Genomic DNA, 21797 nt, shown 5'->3' with positions numbered 1-21797 from the left:
AGCTGGAGGCCAGCACTTCCCAAGCTAACTGCAATCCTTTTTGTCTAACTCGCTAACTGGAAAGCAGAGTCCCTGCTCTCACCCATCAATACACAGCTGGAGGAAAGGGATTCAAGTAACACCTGCATAGAATTTCAACAGCTCTGGGAGAAAGGACACAGTAGAGGTACAAAATACAACTAATACAGAGCATGCAGCTAGAGCACATGATCTGTGCCTTGTCTGAAACAAGGAGGGAAACTCTGGATCCCTAGCACAGTAGTGAAGCACACCCAGTCCATCCTGTTCTTCAGGTGCAGACTTCAGGACCCAAGTCCAACTAGAGGCCATGAGATCCTTAAGAAATAACATGACTTCCACCTCTTGCAATGCTGGCTGTGACACAGAGGAGGGCAAAATAAAGAGTGCTCTAAATAAACTACAGTCAATCTTTATGCTGATGTTTTTTAGGACAGGGGATGAGGGTTTTTCAATGCTGCACCAACTGGAGATGCTGTCCTGATCTCCTACCACAACCGTGCCCTGCATACGTACTAGCATTTCTGTTGTCTGGGTTCTTACCTCTTCTCTCGCCGATATAGTAGAAGCAGGAGTGTTGGGCATAGAGCTGAGGGAGGTGCTTGGTCCTGTCCCCGATGAACTCTGTGAGTCCCCATCTCCAGCAACATCATGAATCTCACGAGCAAGGATGGCCACATCCTTAACCAAGGTTTGGCTGAGCCTAATGCACAGGGCATGTAGTAGAGCCATTAGGACACATGATACAACAAGCCTCACACTCATAAAATATAAAAACAGCAACCACAAAAACTGTGGTAACCCTGCACAGGTTAGGAAATGAAGAGGTTTTTTTGGGCATCTTGGCAGGGCGCTGAGGAGCATTCTGGCTGCATACAAAGTAAATTTACTCCCCTCCTGAACCCAGCTTCAAAGCAGAGATTTGATAAAAAGCAAATTCTAGTGACTACACACTACCGGAATGTATTTGAGGCAATCCATAAAGAGCCTATATGTTACTGCTCCCTCACCTATCCACTCTGCTTCCTTCTTTTTTTTTCCTCTTTTTTATAGAATACAGACATTTTTCTTCTTGGGACTCCTTTGGTTTCCCTTACAAATACAACAAGGAAAGGAGTTTTTTACTTTGTTACTCAAATAGTAAGAATTCAAATTCTCTTTCACTTTTCCTCATGGTTTATAGACTATATATTGAAATATGTTTCCATGTTCTCCAGAAGGACTGAGGGATTACCAGGCTAAGCAAAGCATACCTTAGGGGGACCTTATTTTTGGAAACCAAGTCTTGAAACTTCAAGCACCTTGACAGGTGTCCAGTTAACACTCAGTGATTGCAGCACTCTGCTCTACTTGCTCTAGATCTCAAAAACAGTTTTAAGTCTCTGGATTGTTGCTAGCAGAGGTTACCAAAAAACCCCTTCAGACCAAAGGCAGCCACTGTGGTAACTTTAAAGAAAAGTTTCTGAGAGAAAAAAAGATAATCTTACAGCTAGCCAGCTTCATCTGAAAGACACTTTCTTCTTTAAGTGAAGAGAACCAAGCAATGTGATAAAACTGTCAGTTCATCAAAACATTTCCTCGGAAAGAAAGTGCATAATTGAACTAATAAAAAGCAATTTGATCTGCCTGCCTAAGGTGCCCCCTATCTGTGCTGGTTTGGTTAGAGCTGTCACCGAACACATCCATTATATGATTCACTTACTGTAAGCAAGTGGCATTTTCCCTTTTAACTCTCCCTGACTCTTCTACACCCCTCCTGCTTAATTTGGGAGCAGGAACGGAAATCAGAACTGCAATTATGAAGTAGACTCTGTGACCAAACCCTGAAATGTGCAGTGCCAGACATGTCTGATGAAACTATTTATTTATAGCTGCTGCAACCCGAAGCACTCTCCTGTGCCAGGAATGCTTCTAGGAGAGAAGCCAGCATCTCCCACGTGCACACTTTGTGCGGCACAGGTAACACAGCCTCATTTGAAGGCTGACACACTTCCTAGCAGCCTGACAGCAACATTCAGGCAAGAAAAGCCCTTTTGAGATCAGTGTGGCAAGCGAGAGGGGTGATGTGGAACTGCTGACCAAAAGCAGACAGGAGACAGCTTCCTCAGTCAAAAGTATTTCAAGTATGGCCAGTACAATGGAAGACCAGTATTTCTGGAAAGTTGGCATAACACACTTGCATATTAGAGATGTCAAACCTCAAATGCCACTGCTTAAAAAAAGAATCTATTTGCTTTACTGCTGAGGTCCTCCAGGCAACCATCAGACCACCAGTATACAATAGCTCCTCGTATCCAGGAACACCAAGCTAAGCAACGACTCATTTATACACAGGGCCTAGACAGATTTGGATTCAGTTGTGCCAAGCAAAGAGATTTCTGCCCTTAAGTGACTGCTTACTGCTCCTTCACTGGCTTCAGGCAAAGCAGCTTCAACAGTTTACATATTCAGTCTTTGCTAATCCATTCAACTTCCTCTGAAAGAGAATTAGGACAGTTCACACCAACCGCTCCATGCACACACAGTGACTTCAAGCAAAAAGCAGAGGTAAGCAGGTATAGACAGTTATATCTTGACAGACTTCAGACTACAAGAGAAGGCCCATCCACAGCTTGAACAAGAAACAAACCAAGATAAAATGTCCTGCACCTTGGCATTTTCTATAGAGAAGGTACAACCAGAACATCCTTGCACAGGCTACAGGTTTCATAAAAACCTGCCAAGTCTGAACAAGTTGGTGTTCAGATATGAAGGAGATAGGGAGCATGCAAACAACAGGAGACAGTGCCTCTCCTACCTCTGCACCTGGGTTTGATTTGAACATCAAGGAGAACTCAACTAGTTTTCAACATGTGACTCAATACATAAAGCCCCACCTCACCTGGCTATTTCTGCTATCTCTGCTGTTTGTGCCATGAAGTTGTAGGGGTCAGGATGGTCATCAAATTCTTCATCATCATCTGTTTCTCTGCCATTGTGCTTCTGCTTGCTCAGCCCAGAGCCACGCATCCTCGGTGTTTGAGTGGCTGTTGAAGTATGGGAGCGTTTGTGTTTAGGGGAGCTGTGATTTGAGCCATATTCCTCCTCCGAAGTAGAAGTGTAATCTGAACCCTGTGGTCTCCGCCTTGATGCTTACAAAAAATGAATTGGTTTCAGACAGAGGAAGGTAGTAAAGAGTAACTACAAAAGGGCAAAAAGGTAACACAAAACTAGCCCAAGAGCACAAGGAAAGCAGAGTTTCTGTGCAGATTTTAAGATAAACAGCACATTCTCAGAGCTAACTTCAACGTTGAGCACTTCTATGGCTCACATTCCCTACACAAATTTGGAGTAGGAAATTCCAATGGAAAAGCAAAATGACTGTGTAAACTCCAGTTTAGTAAATTATTACCACAGACTTGGCTTTATGTGCACAGAAGCTCTGTGTGTCAGTAGATCACATTTCAGACTCTTCATAGACCCACAGAAGTCCTTTTCTAAAAAGAGCCCTATTTTCAAGCCTGCAGACACCCTTCCAGTTAGCTGCAACTACAAGCAAAAGGAGTTTTGAGTGAAGAACAGATTGTGGTGCTTGGTGTTATTTGCTGGAGTCCAAACCCCGGCACTGACCTCCTGCCTCACAATTCACATTAATGACACAAGAAAGAATATTCACACAGTCAGGACTGGCTTCAACCCCTGAAGCCAATTGGAAGCTGCCCACTTATCCCAACTGTTTCTGCAGATCTGTAGACACCCAGGTCCTCCTTGCATGGGAAGTATCAAGATCATTTGAAAACTGGGCTCCCAGTGTTTGGTGCCTCACTACACTCTCTACAGATACCACTTCATTCCCTTCTGCACTTCCCTGGAGAATGAAGACCCACCAAACACAGAACCAGGCAAGTTATTTAGTATTAAAACACCTAAATGCTTCACTGTGTTACCAAGCTTATCATAACACTGAAATACTGCAAGCAAATTAAGCCAGCATCATAGATCACACAAACAAAAGTAAAAAATTTGGCATATAAGATACAGGTTACTGTATAGTGAAAAAAGTATTCCTAGACATTGCTATCTTAGCTATAGCTATATAAATGTCTTGGATTAAGGTTTATATGTATATACACACAGAAAAATACATTTTGTCATATTCCGTCTGCAGAGATGTTTGGGGTTTTTTTTAAACACAGGTTTAGAATCAAGAGGTCATCCTCATCACTGAATAGCAATTTTGAATTCAAGAGCCTGATTTTCCACTCCTCTATGCCAAGGGAAAGCAGAATCAACTCTCTCCGTACCATTCAAATGACATGGGGTAAACAAATCATGTACACGAAAGAGCACAGGAGATAGGCCCTTAGCTTTCAGAATTGGTAACTTTTATTATTCTGATGTTATCTGTGCATTTCACATGAAGTTATTTCAGATGGCCCAACAATCTACTCGCATCTCTTGTCTCATGACTAGATAGTTCATTCTGTTCCTTCGTTAGCAAGATTAACTTTCTCCCACTGGGACAGTTGGAAACTACTGTGGTTAGCTAAACACTTTAAGAAATCTTTGAATAAATCAGCTACATTTGCTTCCTTGCTCCCAAGGCTTAACACTCAGTGCTTTTAAGGGTTATTGTGTCAATCTAAAAAATGTCTTGACGGCACAGTGCAATAGTTCAGTTTATCAATATTTCACTTCACAGGAACAGGGTGCTAGGTGCTGATTCACTACATCTATAATAGCATTAGTATAGGCACACACATCACACTTGGTACAACACAATGAAGCATGAAGCACGCTGGGATGCACAAGGTCCATAATCCTTATCAAGGAATTAGGAGGTTAGTATTTTAAAAGCAACTAATTCAGAGAAAGGATTAGTATCATCTGCTGCAACTATGGACAAGGAAGGTGTTAGCATGCTGCTACAGAGTTACAGAAATAAAAAACCAATTCATTTAAACAAGGAACCGGCCAACACTTATCATTTTTCTCCAAATGATTTGAAGTCTGTGGTCCGAAGGCAGAGGGAGTGCAAAGAGTGCCTCCTGTTTGGAAAACTCTAACCACATGATTTTGCTTTAAATTTGTTATTGTTTAACAACAAATCAGTATTAGCATCAGCTCAAAAGAGGCTAGAGAAGAGCCTGTACATACTCTTTTAGCTTATTCATGTTCTGATTTACATGCATATACAAATGTGTCAGGAAAAAATCATCAAAATAAAAAAGGAAGCTGGATGCACTAAAACAATCCAAATCAAAACAAGCAGCAAATAACATTTTTAGCATGCAATAAAAATGAATAATGCAAGAATAATAATTATTTCAGCTGTGTGAAAATGCACAAAAAAGACACATCCAGAACTTTGAGACCCCTTCAAAAACACAGTTCTGTTGAAAATAGCATTTCTCTCAATAGGCCCAAGAAACTCAGCCAAAGGGCTTCTTCCTGTCCCTTTGGCCCCTATCATTCCTAAAATCCTAAACAGACGCTGCTTTGCCACATCCATGGTAGGTCAAGGACTACAAGCATAGACCAGGACTTAGACCAAAGGTGTCACAGAGACAACCTCTGATTACCAATTACCATCTTAGAGTTGTCATCTGCATTGTTCCCACCTCTTAATTAAGGCTGATTTTAATATGACAAATGTTGATATTGCAAGAGTCTGCTGAGTGCATAGCTACTGGGCAAGACAGCCCCCCAAACCTCTGCCTTGTGGGTAACACAACTGTGCACCTGCCTTACCTACAGCAAAAGTGAATGAAAATACACAGTAGTGGGAATCCCTTGGGGCAATCAATGTGTACTGTCAGCTCCACATTTGCACTTACAGGAAGAACAACACAGGGACATATATTTCTTGTTCTCCTGTTTCAGATGCCTTCAAACCTGCCACCTTGGACATCAGCTGTCATCAACACCATTACAAGCTTTCTGGGAGCAAACTCTGAATCTCAGAAGTCAGTGAAAACCAGAATTCCTAGTGGCACTGGGAAGTGCATTAAATTCTACCACTTCTGTGAATCAGAAGAAAAAAAAAAAAAAAAAAAAAAAAAGCTATTTGCAATATTCTCACAGACAACACCACAATAATATCTCACAGGGTATGAGAGATGCTCTGGTGTCTCCAATCCCACAGGAAGTCAACCTCCATACCACCTGTTAATGCATACTTTGTACTCACCGATGCAGCACTTGTATTACCAAGATACCAATCCTTGGCAACCACATATAGCCTATAAATCAGAAAGAGGGGAACAGGAGAGAAATATAAAGCAAGAGCACTTACCAGATGAGGAGGAATACTTGACACTGCTTGAACGGGCCCTGTTGAAAGGCTGCTTTGCAGAGGCAGCGGCTGCCATTTTCCTCGCCACAGCTCTAACATCTGAAACACCTGTCTTCCGATAGGACTCCACACTCCGGCCAGAAAACCCCGTCCTCGACTGCGCCGTCTCAGAGTCACTGGGCACCGTAAATGAACCTGCCCGTTTCCTTGGCATTGCGAGGATGTCCAGCCGGGAGAGCTTCTTCGTTTCCGTGGACTGCTTGGGGCCCGGAGCAGTGGCTTCAGGGTTGGAAGCTGTTTTCTCAGTATCGACACATTCGTTATCTGAGGCATCTCCCAGTCGGGCGCGACGCAGCTTCGAGGCCCTTGTGGGTCGCGGGGTGGATAAACTGTTAGAGCGGGTGAGGACTTGCTGGATCTTCTGTACATTGGAGGTTGTTTTGCTGTGGTCCTCCTTGGTGGCCTGAGTAAAAGGTTTTCTTCTGGGAATTGGACGGGTTACAGAGTGCTCATGGTCAGACACAACTGCATCAGGGACCGGCAAGTAAGGCAAGCTTGAGCTTCTCTCATCATCTGTGAAGTCAAGAGATCCTCGAGTCCCAGCACTGCGCTTCATCTGGAAGCGTTTGGCAGCCTCCACACGATTTGATGCCTCTGGTGCTTGTGTCTTCTGCTTCTCCGTCAGTCTGTCCCGAGCAGTGGGCTGCCCGCACTGGTCCTGGATGGACGGCGTGGAGGAAGATTTCTCCTTCTGCAAGCTCGCAATCACTTTGCGTTTTGGGGCACTTGTTGGGACATTTTTGCCGCTCACCATGCTGACTGTGCTGGCAGTATCCACATCCGAGTCCCCAGACAAGGAGTCCTCCAGCTGACCAGTAGTTTCCAAGGGCTCCAGCTGTTGGCTTTGACCAAGTAATTTGGCTTCCAGTGCTGCCAAAGCAGTTTCAGTGTCCTTAAGGAGAAGGTGAGTCTCCTGACCAAAGTCCATACGAGTTGACCGAACAGCCTCTAAATCTTTAAGAAGAGGGTGACTTGAAATATGCGGAAGTTTATTTTGAGGAGCACCACTGCTAGATTTATCTTTGGTAAAACTTTCCTGTCTAACAAAAGATGATGCTTCCTTTCCTGCCATGTTTTCTTGATCTTGAGGAAGACTCTGATGAAGGGAAATAATGACTTTTCCAGATGCACTTACGTAAGCGCTAACATCTTTGACAGGTGGCTTTCCAGGAACTGGTGTGCCAGCAGACTTGAAGGAAAACTCCTGATCCTTGCTGTCTTTGTCTGATCGAGCATGGGACATGCTCAGAGAGAGCCTGGAGGGAATCCCCACTTCGTTGCTGTCATCACCAATGTAGAATGAAGTAGAAACTGGCTCACTTACAGCTCTCATGTTTAAGACTCGGGAGGCTTCTGACTGCTGACTCTTTGATCTTGTGTCTTCTGTCTCCTCTAGCATTTTACTGTTCTCTTTATATTTCTTGCCTTTCTCTGTGCTGAAGCCATCATCAGATCTGCTGGCATCGCTAAGGCTATCTGGATCCAAGTCCTCTTGGATGAAGAGACGGCTGCTGGGATCACCGTAGGCTTCCATGCAGTGGTCCTTCACAACGGTTCGCTTGGTAACCTCAGAATAGGACTCCTGGCAAACCAGGACCGTGGGTGTGGGACTGTCCGATTTATCACTTGGTGGGAGTTGGGGAAGAAGGCGTCTTGTTCTCAAGGGCACAGTGTTTTCTGGTTCCCCAGATTTTGGGGCTACACCATTTTCTGGAGAGAGTTAAGTTGGCAAGAATCAACTGTCATACAACTATACCACTTATTTTTTTATTTAGGAGGAGCTTCATCCTGCAAAGTTCAACTCCACAAAAGCACTCACAATATATGTGCTTAGAACTAAGCTTTTATGTAATATGAACATCCGTAGGGCCTGGCTGGTATCTGCTCCCTTCGGTTTATCAATACAGACTCTGTACTTAATTCTTTTGCTGAATCAGAGTGCTCAACACCCTCCCTCTCTCAAGGCAGGATTTCAGATTAATTCTCCCATAATATTCTCAGTACTAGCACATGCTTCAGAGGCTAACAGCACCGCTGGCATCTACCTACCATAAATAAGCCCACAGAAAAGAGACGAAAGGCCATCAGACACATCACTACAGCGATGCAATATTTTAACTGCCATTCATAGATTCGTAAAATCAACTAGGTTGGAAAAGACCTTTAAGATCATGAAGTCCAACCATTACCTCAGGACTGCTAAGACTACCACTAAACCGTATCTCTGAGGGCCCCATCTACATAGCTTTTGAACACTTAAATAGGTGGTGTTTTTCAGAGTACACATTCTCATACAATCATATCAAGCAGCAAAGGTTCAGGAGAAAGACCCTATAACAATTAAGAGACTATAAATTATTGCTAACTACCCAAGTGGGTGGACTTAGCAGAATGGATACACTTCATAGAAAGAGTGCTTTTCTGTCTCACATACCACTTGCCAGCACTTCGTATCTGATTCTGCCTCTAAATACTAGGATAACTGGTTATTTGACTATGGTAATATTTAAAACATTCAAGGAGTCAGGTTCTCACACAGTGTGAAAACAGTGGCAATGACCTCTGAAAGAAAGGTTTCTTCTAATCTTTACTGAATCTATCTATAGCTGTTGATGGTAAGAAGGTAATGACAAGTATTTCCAAGCAAATGTTGAAAAGGTTTACAAAAGCCAACAAAGCACCCTTCTCCCTTTCTCATAAACCAACCAGACCATGGGGTCTGTAAAGCTGTCTTCTCAGCTATGATGAGACCCTGATCTCCTCCCACTCTCTTTCTCCCCTCTATACTCAGCTTTCTAATCTGATCCCATGCTTCAAACCTGTCAAACAACTGGGCCAATCCCAAAACTGCCTAAAATTCTCAGCACAGCCAGACATAGGAGAAGCACACAAATCCAGTCAGCAATCAAATCCAGGCAACTTGAAAAGGGCTTTCATCTGGCACCGTAAGGCAGTCTAAAGAATCACTACTTGGGGCTAGCTAACATCCAAGGCCCTTACGATCTTTCTTCTTCCCAGATGCCCTTTAGTCATTTTAAACCTAACATTTAAGACCTTCTTGGATCACACTGAAATGCAAACCAGAGGCTCTCTTTCTCCATCTTTACTCCACTGGGAATGATTCACTCTGTCCTTCCCATCCCCAAATACATTCGCTAAAACAGAAACTAAGCCACAGTCAGATGCACAGACGCCCTTAATTTCTGCTTTCCGTATCGTCCTGGCTTAGATTCAGCCACCTTCAAACAGTAACGTCAGGATGAGACTTACCTGCACCTCCATCACCCTTCCCAGAGACAGATCCAGAGTCAGAGTAACTGTCCGCAAGGCTTGCCCACCTAGACACCCATTTCTGACTCCCTTGAGATGCTGCAGACATCTACAACAAGGTGGGGAATGTAGTATCAGAAGGAGGGTTTTTGAACCAAATTCTAGCCACAAAAATCTCTCCTCTCATACACACAGCATTCATTCTCCTCAAAATGGAAATCAATTTAACACATCGTATCTCCATCTAGACAGAAAACCCATCTACACCTCCACCATCCCAGCAAATTTACCTGAACTGCCCATACCTGCGCATCAGCCTGAGACCCACTCACAGCTTTTGAGGCAAATGCCTGGAGCAAGGGTGACTTCTGACTAGTGCCATTTTCACTGATTAGATGCTGATGAGAACTGGAGTCATCTTTTTCACCTTTAATTATTGGTCTAAAAGCTGAAGAGATTCTGGAAAATTCAGGAGACTCAAGAACACCAAAAACCTGAAAAGGTGTTTGTATGGGAAAAATTAAAACCTAGAAAATTAAAAACATTAGGCCAAAATCCAAAACCATGACACATTAGTCAAACACAAACTATGATCCCAAGGGGCCAGAAACATTTGCCAACCCTTCCATACCACCTATGTAAATAATTTTCTTCTGTACTCTGCAGTAGCAGCTTTAAATCCACTTATTCATAGAATCCCACTCATGCCCACCTTTCCCCTCTCCACACTTCAGTGTGCTGCCTTTAAAACAGTAGTAACTTTCACTGAAAAGGAGTCACTTTTCAACCCTGAGAAATGTAGGATGAGTGTCAGTAAACCTATTTACTAACCCATTCATGAAGAATTAGGGGAGGGGGAAAAGACACTGGAGTTCCATCTACAGACTATAGCAGAAAGTGTGATGAGCAAAGCAACCCTGCACTGCCATGTGAGGACCTAGGAAAGGATGCACCTCAGACTTCTGAGTCTTCGAGCTACTTGGCCAGATTCTCTATGGAGATAAACAGGCTGTACTACGCAGGTGACCAAGATCCATGCTTCAGAAGGGCCTGTTTCTCATCCCTGACTACCAGTAGTTCAGAGGAAGATGCCACCAGAAAAGGTGTCTATGCTGGGCAGAGATAGCCATAAAGTTCTCCATTCTTGTGTATAAAGGTGAGGGAATAAAGAGCAGAATCACCTCAAAATCTCAAGTCCAGAATTCATACCATCTTTCTTCCTGGACAGAAACACTGAGGTCCAATTATTAGTTGTTTCCGAAGTGGCAGGTCTGCACTTGTCCTGGTTTTAGCTGGGCTAATTTTCTTCCTGAGCCACAACAGCACTGCACCAAGTCTACAGCAGAGTCAGCTTGCCTGCCCAAGTCATATGGCTGCCAAGACTACTCCCCAGAAATAATCATATTTTTGTGGCATTTTTCCTCCTATTTCCCCCCAGCACAATCAACTATCTAATGTCAGGACCAGGGCTTTGCTGTGGCTTAAACACCCTGCCCTGAAAGCTTCCGATCGCATTTCAAACAAGATGTAAGGAACAAATGTAATAAGTAAACAAAAGAGGGAAGCTAAATCCAGGCTCAAAGAACACCGTATACAAAGCTTTAAAACCAGGTTCAATTAAGGCTTCCTTTAAACCTCACCATCCTCCTGCCTGCATTACACTAAATCTTCATGGCAACTTGCCAGTTTTGTTTTCATAATATACCACAGATGAAAGCCAAACTTGAAAATCAGCCAAACCTTGGTTTGCCCTGCGGTTGCTTAGTTGGGTGGGGTTTGGGTTGGTTTTTTTTCGCCTCTCCCTCCTCTCTGCAATTTTGTTTTCAGCCACTTTACAAAATCCAAACAAGTATAGATCTATCTAGGATTGCCTCTGCCCTACAGCACACCCTTTGCTATCTCAACTAGCTGCCATTTGCCCTGCCAGCAAGCACTCCCTTTCTAACTAGGCATAACGAGCTACAGAATCATCTACCACTAAGGCTTGTGAAGGATCAAAAACCTCAGCCCTTAGCCTACATTTACTTTGGCCTAGCATGGGATGCTGCATCAACGATGGGCTGCAGTTCCCATCTTCATAACAGTGGGCAGGAGGTGACACAAGGCCAAGGCAGAGACTTGGGAGCAGTTCTGAAGAACAGGAGCTCCCAGCCACGGCTGTTGGCAGCATGAGCCTAATCTTTATTCAGTTCCTCTAAACAGACAACAAGCCCACTCTTGCATTTTTGCATCTAAATCCCATTTTGGAAGCAAGGCAGCTCTTTGTTGTGATTTTACCTTGCCTTCTTGCACTTTGTGGGTTTTTTGTTTGTTTGTAATACGGTTGTTTTGGTGGGTTTTTTTAAAGACCAGCCACACAGCTTGCTGCAACCTATCTTTAACACGGGTCACCCAGGATGATTTCCTACCCTTAACCATAAACCCCTGCTGCATCCAGCTCAAAAGGGAGCAGCCCTTTGTAGCAACAGCTAACAAAGGTAGGCCCGCCAGCAGAAGGTGCAGAAGCCCAAGCCTTCAGCCCTCAGATCACTGGCTAAGCACAGAAAAGCAGCATTTACCTGATCTATCATTTTTCGTGCTTCCTCCACCTCTTTATCCTGTGACTCCGTCTCAATTGTGTATGTACCCGTCTCACTTACACTGTCTTCCTCATCATTCCTCCTGCCCTGGGCAGACTTTATCTCTGGAGGTGGAGTAGAGGCAGACTCTGGTTCTGACGATATAACCACACATGGAGCTACCGGCACAGGCAGAGGTGCTGGTTTCTCAGCATTTGGCTTCCCAGACTGAGCAGTCTCCCGCAAGTACTCAGCCATAAAATCCTGAGCCATTTTAGACTTCCTCCCAACACTCCCATAAGTTTTGACTCTGGAAGCAGAGGAGGATGAATTGCTGATCCGATCCTCCGTCTTCTCCCTCTTGAAGGAGCTAGTTCTTTGGGTCCCGGAGGAGCTGTTACTGGGTTTGCCTGTCTGGGCTCCGAGGTGGGACGGTGGCACCGCATTTCCCAGCTTTTCTGCTGGCAATGCATTCTTGCGCTTTTCAGCCTTGGTCTTCATCCCTGGATCAGTGTCGCTCTGGGAGGAGTGAGCACTGTGTGTGAAGGACTGCGACCGCTTCTTCCGAGGCGTGTCCTCGAAGAATTCAATGACAAAGGCCTGCTTGTTGTGCAGCATCTCGTGGGGATCACGCCTCATCTGGCGCTGCAGCTTGGTTTGCTCTGTCGCACGTTCACTGCCAGTCGTCGTCTCCTTCTCTGCCTTGGGGACCACGGGGTCTTCAGAGTCGCTTTGCGTCCCGTCCTCGTGCCTATTGCCTGGAAACAGGGTATGTAGGTTTGACTTTCATACTCTCAGTTGCTGTAGCCCTGTCATTACCAACTAGTTGAAATTTATCATTCCAACTAAAAGAAAAAAAAAAATACAACTCCAGAGACATCTACTGTGGTACAGGGATTGCATCCCATCAGAGGAAACAGAAGAAAAGGCAGATATCTCCTGACCCCACTTTTCACAACTGGCTGGCTATCAAGTTATTAAAAAACAATTCAAGAAATAATTTCAACCCCAAGGGTTTCCAATTTTGTAACACTGATTGTTTTAGATAGCTAATGTTTTACTTCTTTCTTTTTTCCATTTAAATAAAAAAGTTGACATTATTTTGCCATGCTGTTCAATTACAATGGTTCAAGATCACCTCATTAGGCTTTGTTACAGAGCAGAAATATCTCTGCAGGATCAGCAAATGATCCCCACATACTGCAACCCATGAAACCAAATCCCCACAGTGAAAGACCAGATCAGTGCATGCACCTCTGAGTACCTACATCATCCTTCTCTAGAAGGTAGAAATAAACCAGAGGCTAAGCAGAAAAGTGAATTTTTTACATTTCCGAAGACTCAAGAATCACACCACGACACCCCCATGAGTTGCATCATCCTATCACCAGCCAAGCAAAGGTTAAATCATTACTTAAGAGTTCACTGAGCTTAAAATAAGTTTAAAATTATTTTCATTTATGTTAGCAGCAACCATCTTTACAACCTTCTCTATGTATCAGTGATGCCTGCCCCTCAGCACCACAGTTCAGGACTCTCAGAAAGCAAGTTAAACAAAAAGTTAAAATAAAACAAAAAACAAACCTTTTTTTGGAGAAGGAAACGGGTGTGAAGGCACACAACACGATTCAGTCAACGACCAGGAACCTGTCATTGGGAGAACGGGGAAAGAGGTCTCTGCGCTCTAGACTGTAATATGCAGCAAGATACACTGTCTAAAATACCACGTGTTTGTCAGGGAAAAGGCTCAAACCTACTTTGCAAGTTCTCCAGGCACATGCGTGAAGACCATTTATTATCTCAAGTTAGTTGTGAAATATTAGAATTTAATACAAGATCCATTCAACCCAGGAGTCAGTCCTCTGAAGAGTTTCCTAACACCCTCAATGAAGGGAGCCAGCAAACTTTGCATTGTGCCCCAAGGGCTGATAAGCTTCATCCTTGGAAGGGAAAGTTCTTAAATTAAAGGTTCTTGGCTAAGAACTCTGCTGAACGCAAAACAGTGAGGACACAAGGAGAAACACCCACTGTGCCCCTGGATGCTCCAGCAGAACACCATGCACATCCCCTCAAGCTGCTAAGACCTGAACTCTATAGTCTTGATAACAGGCTTGACATTGACCACATTGCTCCTGAAAGTGAACAATGTAAGTAAGAACCCTGACGGTGGGCATCTCTGATCCTGAAGACCCAAAACTGGCAGGCAGCCAGCGGTAGCCTCCAAGACATCTTCAAAATTAGCCATGCCAGAAGAACATGTTACACGGCTATCACAGATAAGTAATACCCTGTCTTCTGCGAAAGCAGGCCACCATCACTGTATGTTTTAATCAAATGTCCACAGAGTTGATTTCTTGATATGCAAATTATGCATTAAATTACCTCAGCTTCTTTCCTTATGGACTGTAAAGAGACAAATGCAGTCAGTCTCATATTCCTGTCCATCACTCAGTAAAATGCTAGGATGAGCAGCAGCTGCCTAACTCTAGTTTTCACCAAGAGGAAATCTACTGAAGCACATTTCTATCCTTGTCAATGCTCAAGTCAACAAAATCCAGTACCACAGCAACAAAAAAACTCCAAACCAACCCAAACCCTCTATCACATGGTCACATTAAACTGAAAATAAGACCCTAAATAATCAATCAGAGCCCTTATTGGGAAGAACTAGAAACAAGCAACAACAACAAAACAGTTCAATGATTTGCCATGCCAAATCCCAAGGCTGGATAGGTGAGACCTTCTTGACCATAGGGGCTTCTCAAAAACAACATACACAAAACAGCAAGTTGGGAGGTGTAAAGGCAAAACTCTTCATATTATGAGGAGGTTTTCTTCCAACAAGGACCAAGCTAATACTCATTTAGGGAAAATGAGCTACTGCTCTTGTTTAAGGACCTCAGACACATGTAGGTCTGATAACCTTCAGTATGACTTAATCAGTGAAAGTTGCAGTTCATAGGAGAGCTTTTCCAGAAGCCTGCAAGACAGTGAGAATGCAGGAATCTGTGGTCTCCCTCCTACCTGTTCAGCGCGTGGCCCAAGAGAGACATCTAAGCAAGCCCAAATCTTGCAAAATATATTCAAAGTCACATGCGAATCATGTGAGTCCCAGCAGCTGCACAAAAAACTGGGCTCCAAAATACACTTTGAACCTTTGAAAACGCCCAAAGAATTCCTCACAGTGACACACTGAACAGGACACAGGTCCACGAAACCTGAAGTTTTTGAACAGAGCAGGGTTTCAGAGAAGCTTTAGTTGAAGAGAAGAAACCTTCTACAAGTACAATTTCCTCCACTGGTGATCGCGTATATCTCAACTCAATCACCCATCTCCGTGTCAGGACATTCTGCCATCTGACCAAGTGGCTCTGGTCATTACAGCCATCAAGATGATCACAGCGTATTCCTGACTACAACTGAAAACAAAAGTCATCCCTTCAAGTTAGAAGCCAAGAGAAGAAAATCGACTGGAATACTTGTGTTTACCAGCCTGCCCAACCACATGGAAATTATGTCACACATTTAAAAATCAAAATTCTTTCTTCAATCACTGTTAACTGCTGAGCTAGCATTATAGATGTAGAGGAACCAGATTAGAGTGTCCCCAGGCTAGCATCACACATGACTTCAGGGCCAGGTGAAGAGCCTGCTAGCTGGATTTGAAACCATTAACAGCCATTAAACAAATATTCTTCATCTTGCAGATTTGGAGCAGAGATAATTAAGTTCAATTCTCCTTGAGAGAAGAAGGGGTTTCCCCCTTTCTTATGCCACATTTGTATGGCCAACAGAGAACTATGTCACATGACAAGACATTCACTCACCTTTAAGCGTCCTCACATGAACCGGCAGGTCACTCTTTGTACTGTACACATCATCACTTGGAGACTGCTGTCTCATCAAGCTTGGGTCATTCTGGACAAGCCAGTCAGCCACTTTGCTCTCTGCTGACATCACTTCTGTATGAGCTGGTTCTTTACTATACGGTCTTCTCTGTCTGAGTGAAAATTTAGTCACATGGTCTTTTATCTTTATTTTACCCGGGGTACCATCATCAAATTCAATGGTGAAAGAGGCATGACTCTGTACAACAGGGGCTACTACAGCATCAATATCCTTTGTTGGGACCTCATGAACCTGTGTTTCTTGAGATTTTGATGGCTGCTGAAATTCTTTAGTTGGAATCTCAAAGTAACTCGGCTCTCTACGGAAGGCAAACACAGACTGTTCTTGGGCATCTCTATAAGCAGAAATATTACCATTCAGTTCCTCTTCATGTTGGGTTATCTCTTTCGGTCTTTCTACAAAAGGGGAAAAAAAAAAACCAACGGCAAGAAAACCTTAAACTCCCAAAAATTAGGTTAAATGGATTAAAGAAAAAAATACAAGTTCTGGTTTAGATAGCTTGGTACCTTGGCTTCATCACTGAAATAGGTGATTACCGCATTGCTGTGATCACAAATGCATTGACCAGCATTTGTGATAACCACTTTGTCCTTTTTTCCACTGGTCCCCAAAGAGAGAGCTGAGCACATATACACACAGTTCTACGCTTTGAGAGAACCTGTGCGGCTGGTAGCATTTTAAGGTTTTTGTATGCCAGGGCTGATGTAGAAGGAAGATCCTGTTTCAATTTGCTGAATTCACTTGCATGAACACCTACTCAACTTTCCAGAATTCAATGGAAAAGCTTGAGTGTGTGCAAAGCTAATCATGGACATGGTTTTTGCTGGATCAACACTTAATCCTGTAATATGACCAAGGACAAAACCACGTTTTTTTGGTAGTACCAAAACTTCTTGGCACTCACTTGGCACTTGGTCACTTATCTCAACCTCTTGGGAGAGCTGCTAATCACAGCCCTTCTCTGCTAGAGAATAGATACGCTGCATGTGCATCATGTGCATCAAAATAAAACACTTCTTGGTGCAGTAAAGCATATGCTTGATAGAAACATCAGGTTTACTGCACAAGTGAAAAACAATGCATCCTCCATGCATAGAGGTTCACTACAGAAATGGTAAGGCTAAATGGCTTCCAAGGATGATGAGGTAAGAAACACACTGCTTCCATATTAATCAAATCCAGTCAATGCATCAGCTCTTAAAGCACCTTTTAGATAGGAAACTCCTAGGAGCCACTGAATGGTTTACAGAGGTGGGCTACACACAGTCACAGATAGAACACTGTTGTATGATTAGTCTCAGACAAGCTTAGCAAGGCCTTTCTCATCCATATTGAATTATTCCACAACTGCCATTTCTAATGTTCAAATGCTTCCAGGGAAACATTTTAATTTTCTCTTATTTTGGTTTCACCATCAGCAATCTACAGATAGGACTATGCAAATACTACCACCAAAAAAAAAGTGGTAATTAAAGCCTTGAAGCAGGATGGCTTCGCACAGTAAAGATCAAAACTGTGCAGCAATTTTGTGTCCCCCCCCCCCCCATCTTCTCCCACCCCAAAGTCACCTCCATTACCTGAATAATGTTCCTCTTGCCTTCTGTCCTCCTTGTTATTTGCATCATCTTCCCCCCACCAGGAGGGCTGCCCATAAAGTGGGGTGCGGTAAGTACTGGTTTCTAGGAAGAGGATAAGCAAATACTTTGATGAAGAAAATATCAATTTATCACGTTCATAGAGGTCAACCAGATGCCAAAAAGTGAAAAAACAGCAGGGTCAGATGAGATCATGTACCTGTTACATTGCAGTTGTAACAACAGCAAATTATACATCATAATGAGTGTGTTCAGGCTTTTCAATTTTCCTTCCTTTTTTCTTTGCATTCAGCCACAAGATGCTGACTCCACCTCCCTTCACTGTCTTTCATAGCCTTGTTTCCCAAATACTAGCTTTTCTCCCTTTCCAGCTTCATTATTCACAGGAAGTGGAAGACTTTTGGCAGGACAGGCTACAGAAAACCAACCACAAAATTGTCTGCAAATCACCTGCAATTCAGGTGAAAAGCAGACTTTTTTTCTGACTTTAACTGGGAAAACTTAGCTGTGCCCTTTCTTGGACGTTGTGAGGCCAAGAATTTTTTCCAGCTATCCACCACTCCCACTCTAGAGACACACATCCCACAACAGGAAATTCTTTATGCATTACAAATTTGGGGAAAATGGTCAAACCATAATCTTACACATACATGAAGAAGTAGTAAACTCTTGCTCTCTAAAGCTTAAAGTAAACCAAGTGGATTTCAGGGTCACTGCAGGACAGAGGTTTTTCTTATGGAGAAGCTTCTCCTAGAAGAGCCAGGCTTCTATCATTTTCTCTGCTTAGTGAGCACTCACTGTAAGATCAGGGCTTTGCTGTAGCAACTGGTGCCCAAAGGGCCTGATGACCTGCTTCTCATTTTGTCTCCTGCAAAACAAGATAGTGCTTTGGCAGTGCCTCCTGCTGCTGCTGTTTATGCAATAAGTACAAAGAATACACCTCAATTTATCTGTGGTATAGTTATTATGTTTTTATAATAGTTTAATAAAAGCAAATACAGTAGCTTTTGTTCTTTCATCTAGAGGTGACAGAAACACAAGGATAGGTCAGGGGTTGAGGTTCAGCTTCAGCTTTGTTAGCTGCTTCTTCCTCTACTTTTAACAGTCATCAGCACATGCTCTACCAGTCACGTCTTAAACCCTGGCTCCAGCTACAGAGCCATAGCTGGGCTTCTACTGCCAGCTGCTGCTCGGCTTGTGGTTTTAAAAAACACACACTGCTCTGTAAAGCCGCCCTCAAACAGCCCTGCAATTCTGCATTCCTCACTTTAATAGGGACATGACAGAAAGTAGTCATTAGCATAAGGGAAGTTAGGAGAGGAAGGGAAATTAAATATGTCAAAGAAAAAAGAAAGCCTGATTCTATGCTGCCATTTCTAAAGCTACATAGGCCCAACGGCCGCTACTTCATAGAACCATAGAATGGTTTGGGTTGAAAGAGACCTTAAAGATCATCTAGTTCCAACCTCCCTGGCTATGGGCAGGGACAACTTCCACTAGACCAGGTTGCTCAAAGCCCCATCCAACCTGAACTTGATACTTCAGATGTTCTTATTCCTCAGTACTTCCAGAGATACAGCTCCTACACTGACAGTCCACAAGCAAAAATTTTGCTTTATAGATGCAGCCCACAGTCCCTTTTCAAGAGATGTTCTTCATGTTTCAAAATTAACCACACTGCCTCCCTTCACACTGAGGATCAAAAGAGGCTGAAAGTATTACTCTCCTTTCTGCCTAGAGTACGTGGAAGTAACAGTAAGAACACAGTTCTTAAGTAAACTGTGTTCCCATTATGTAGGCGGCCTTTGAAAGTTCAAAGGAGGAAGCATTTTTTACCATGAATAAATTGGAATTGCCAAGCAATATGTTTCATAACTGAGGATGGGTTAACTCAAGGGAGAGGGGAAGGAATAAAAAAGGAAATAAAAATATTCACAAGCTCCCAAATGCAGAATTTAGACTCTACTAGGCTGAGACCAACCACCCTCTTTTCATGCTATGACTTGCACACTAGACCCACAGCCCAACCACATGGGATCTGCTCTGATAACATCAGGCACTTCTTTTGGGCACACACTGCAATGGATTATCCCCTTCTGATTTTAGGTAATGATCCTAGGGTTGACGTCCAAGAGGCACTCAGGGAGAAGGTGATGGACAAATCCATTAACAGCTAGTTATGCCTGGGGTAACTTATGCCTAAACCATTCAATGAAGCACAGTGAAGGGCTCAACCATGAAGAAACACATGAGATTTTGGATATCTGTCTCAGATTAATACGACCAGTTATGAAAGTGGTTTATTTTAAGTTGCTGGTGGAACAATCCTGAGCATACTACCCTACAGATGAAATACAAAGACCATCTTGCATAAGCAGCAACTTTCCCGAGCATGGGTGCTGTTATTGCTTGCACCTTGCAAGGAGCTGCCTCATTACAAGCTCACCCCTCCAGCACACTCCAGCTCCTCACAGGATCCCAAAGCCCCCGTACTCTAGAAAATTCTAGTTGCCTAGTCCAAGATTTTTTACTTTTTTTCCAAAGGGGCAGAAACAAGCAAAGAGAGCTCGTATGCATCCTGCAGGACAGACTCCTTCCCAGAAGCTGCTCTAGCCTCAAGATCTGTGTGCCATCTGCATACTGAACACAGGAAACTTTGTGATTGCAAGGAAAGTGAAAGGGAGGGAAGAAAAAAAAGAGGACTTGCAAAGACTAATGATTCAATTCCATTTTCCCCCTCCAAATAAAAAGCCCTAATAAATGCCTGGAAATTCCCCAATTTCCGCCTCTGACAAAAGCTAGCACAAAGACAAAACGCCGGGAAAATGTCAAGGAGCACCTACAGAGAGCACATCAGGTTGGCCAGAGTGCACAGACCTGTGGCTACCAGAGGGGAAGCCACTCTGCTGCACGGCAGCAGAAGGTCCCTCCTGCCCCACAACACAGAGCTTGCCAGGCCTCACCTGCAATACTTAGCTACAGCATGTGTAACACATCTACCCACTTCTGTGGTCTTTGGCTTTTTGTTTGCTTTTGTTTTTCCATTCCTCCCCTCTCCAAGCCTCCACAATAAACTGGTACTTCATTTTAAAGACTGCAAAAAGCACAGATGAAAAGCTGAGGGGTCAGCATTTTGCTACTTGTGGACAGTTTCAATATTTTAAGAGCAATTATGTTCCCATTGAGCCTTCATATTAGTCTGCATTTTGAATAACATTATCAAATGACACAGATACCCTCATTCTCAGCTACTGCTGAAAGTGGCCAGATCCTGAGTTAGAACAAAATTTCCCTGAGTTCAGAAGAGCTACATGACCTTGCTGCCCTGCTCACGTCAGAAGCTTCCATCCCTTCTAATTTGCAGGCACAACCAACCCGACGCCTCTCCCTGCTCCAGCTCTAACACAACAATATTGTATAAAAAGGGGAGGGAGGAGGATGGAGGGCGAGGCATACAGAAAGGCAGCTAAACCAGATGGCTGTGACAGAAGTGGGGCAGGGAGCAGCTACATACACACTTATGCCAGGGGGCTTCGCTCTTTACCAGAGGTGATGCATTTTAGGTAGCAATCTCAACCTGGACTCACAGTGTCCTGAGCAGTGTGCCTGCCTGTGTCCCAGGACTCACATATCACCCTGAAGGTACTACCTATCTGTTATATTTTAGTGTAAAATGAAAGCTCTTGCAAGAACAGAGAGACCTGGGGCTTGCCCAAGTCAGCAGTAAAGCGACGAACACCAATGAAAACTAACTGCTCATTCATTTTAATCACATGAGACTTCCTCCAATTGATGGCAGCTAGTTACCACCTCTCTCCACCGTGCCAGGCTGCCCAGATGGTGCCAATTCATTTAGACATATTTCTTGGCTCATCTATTCAGGCAGACAGTCCAAAAACCATCCTTTTAGATAACTGAGTTGAGGTCAGCACAAGCATTCAGCCAGATAAATACTGGGCTACCTGTGACAGTGTAATACAGGGAAGACCACTGACATACATATGTTCTGCTCCTGGATATGTGTTTGGGGCAGTCACTCAAAAGAAAAAGGAAGACTGTTTTACCATAAAACAAGGCAGGTTCATTTGCTTAACAAGTCTGACAAGAACGTGG

The 21797-nt window shown here is 43.6% G+C and overlaps 1 protein-coding gene across 1 annotated transcript in view; it reads right to left on the bottom strand.

Annotated features, from left to right (window-relative positions):
* CEP170B (centrosomal protein 170B) overlaps positions 1 to 21797 on the bottom strand; it is a 38517-nt gene that overhangs the window by 8328 nt on the left and 8392 nt on the right. The window contains exons 4-12 of the mRNA XM_080619156.1: positions 17667 to 17768; positions 16008 to 16484; positions 13765 to 13827; positions 12181 to 12938; positions 9928 to 10116; positions 9623 to 9731; positions 6293 to 8062; positions 2900 to 3149; positions 562 to 721 (exon numbers count right to left, since the gene is read on the bottom strand). Of these exons, the coding sequence (XP_080475282.1) occupies positions 562 to 721; positions 2900 to 3149; positions 6293 to 8062; positions 9623 to 9731; positions 9928 to 10116; positions 12181 to 12938; positions 13765 to 13827; positions 16008 to 16484; positions 17667 to 17768 (3878 nt within the window). The remainder of the gene's footprint in view (positions 1 to 561; positions 722 to 2899; positions 3150 to 6292; positions 8063 to 9622; positions 9732 to 9927; positions 10117 to 12180; positions 12939 to 13764; positions 13828 to 16007; positions 16485 to 17666; positions 17769 to 21797) is intronic.

The sequence above is a fragment of the Psittacula echo genome, assembly GCF_963264785.1.
Source record: "Psittacula echo genome assembly, chromosome: 5".
NCBI lineage: Eukaryota > Metazoa > Chordata > Aves > Psittaciformes > Psittacidae > Psittacula > Psittacula echo.
This window is presented reverse-complemented; position numbering and strand designations above follow the sequence as displayed.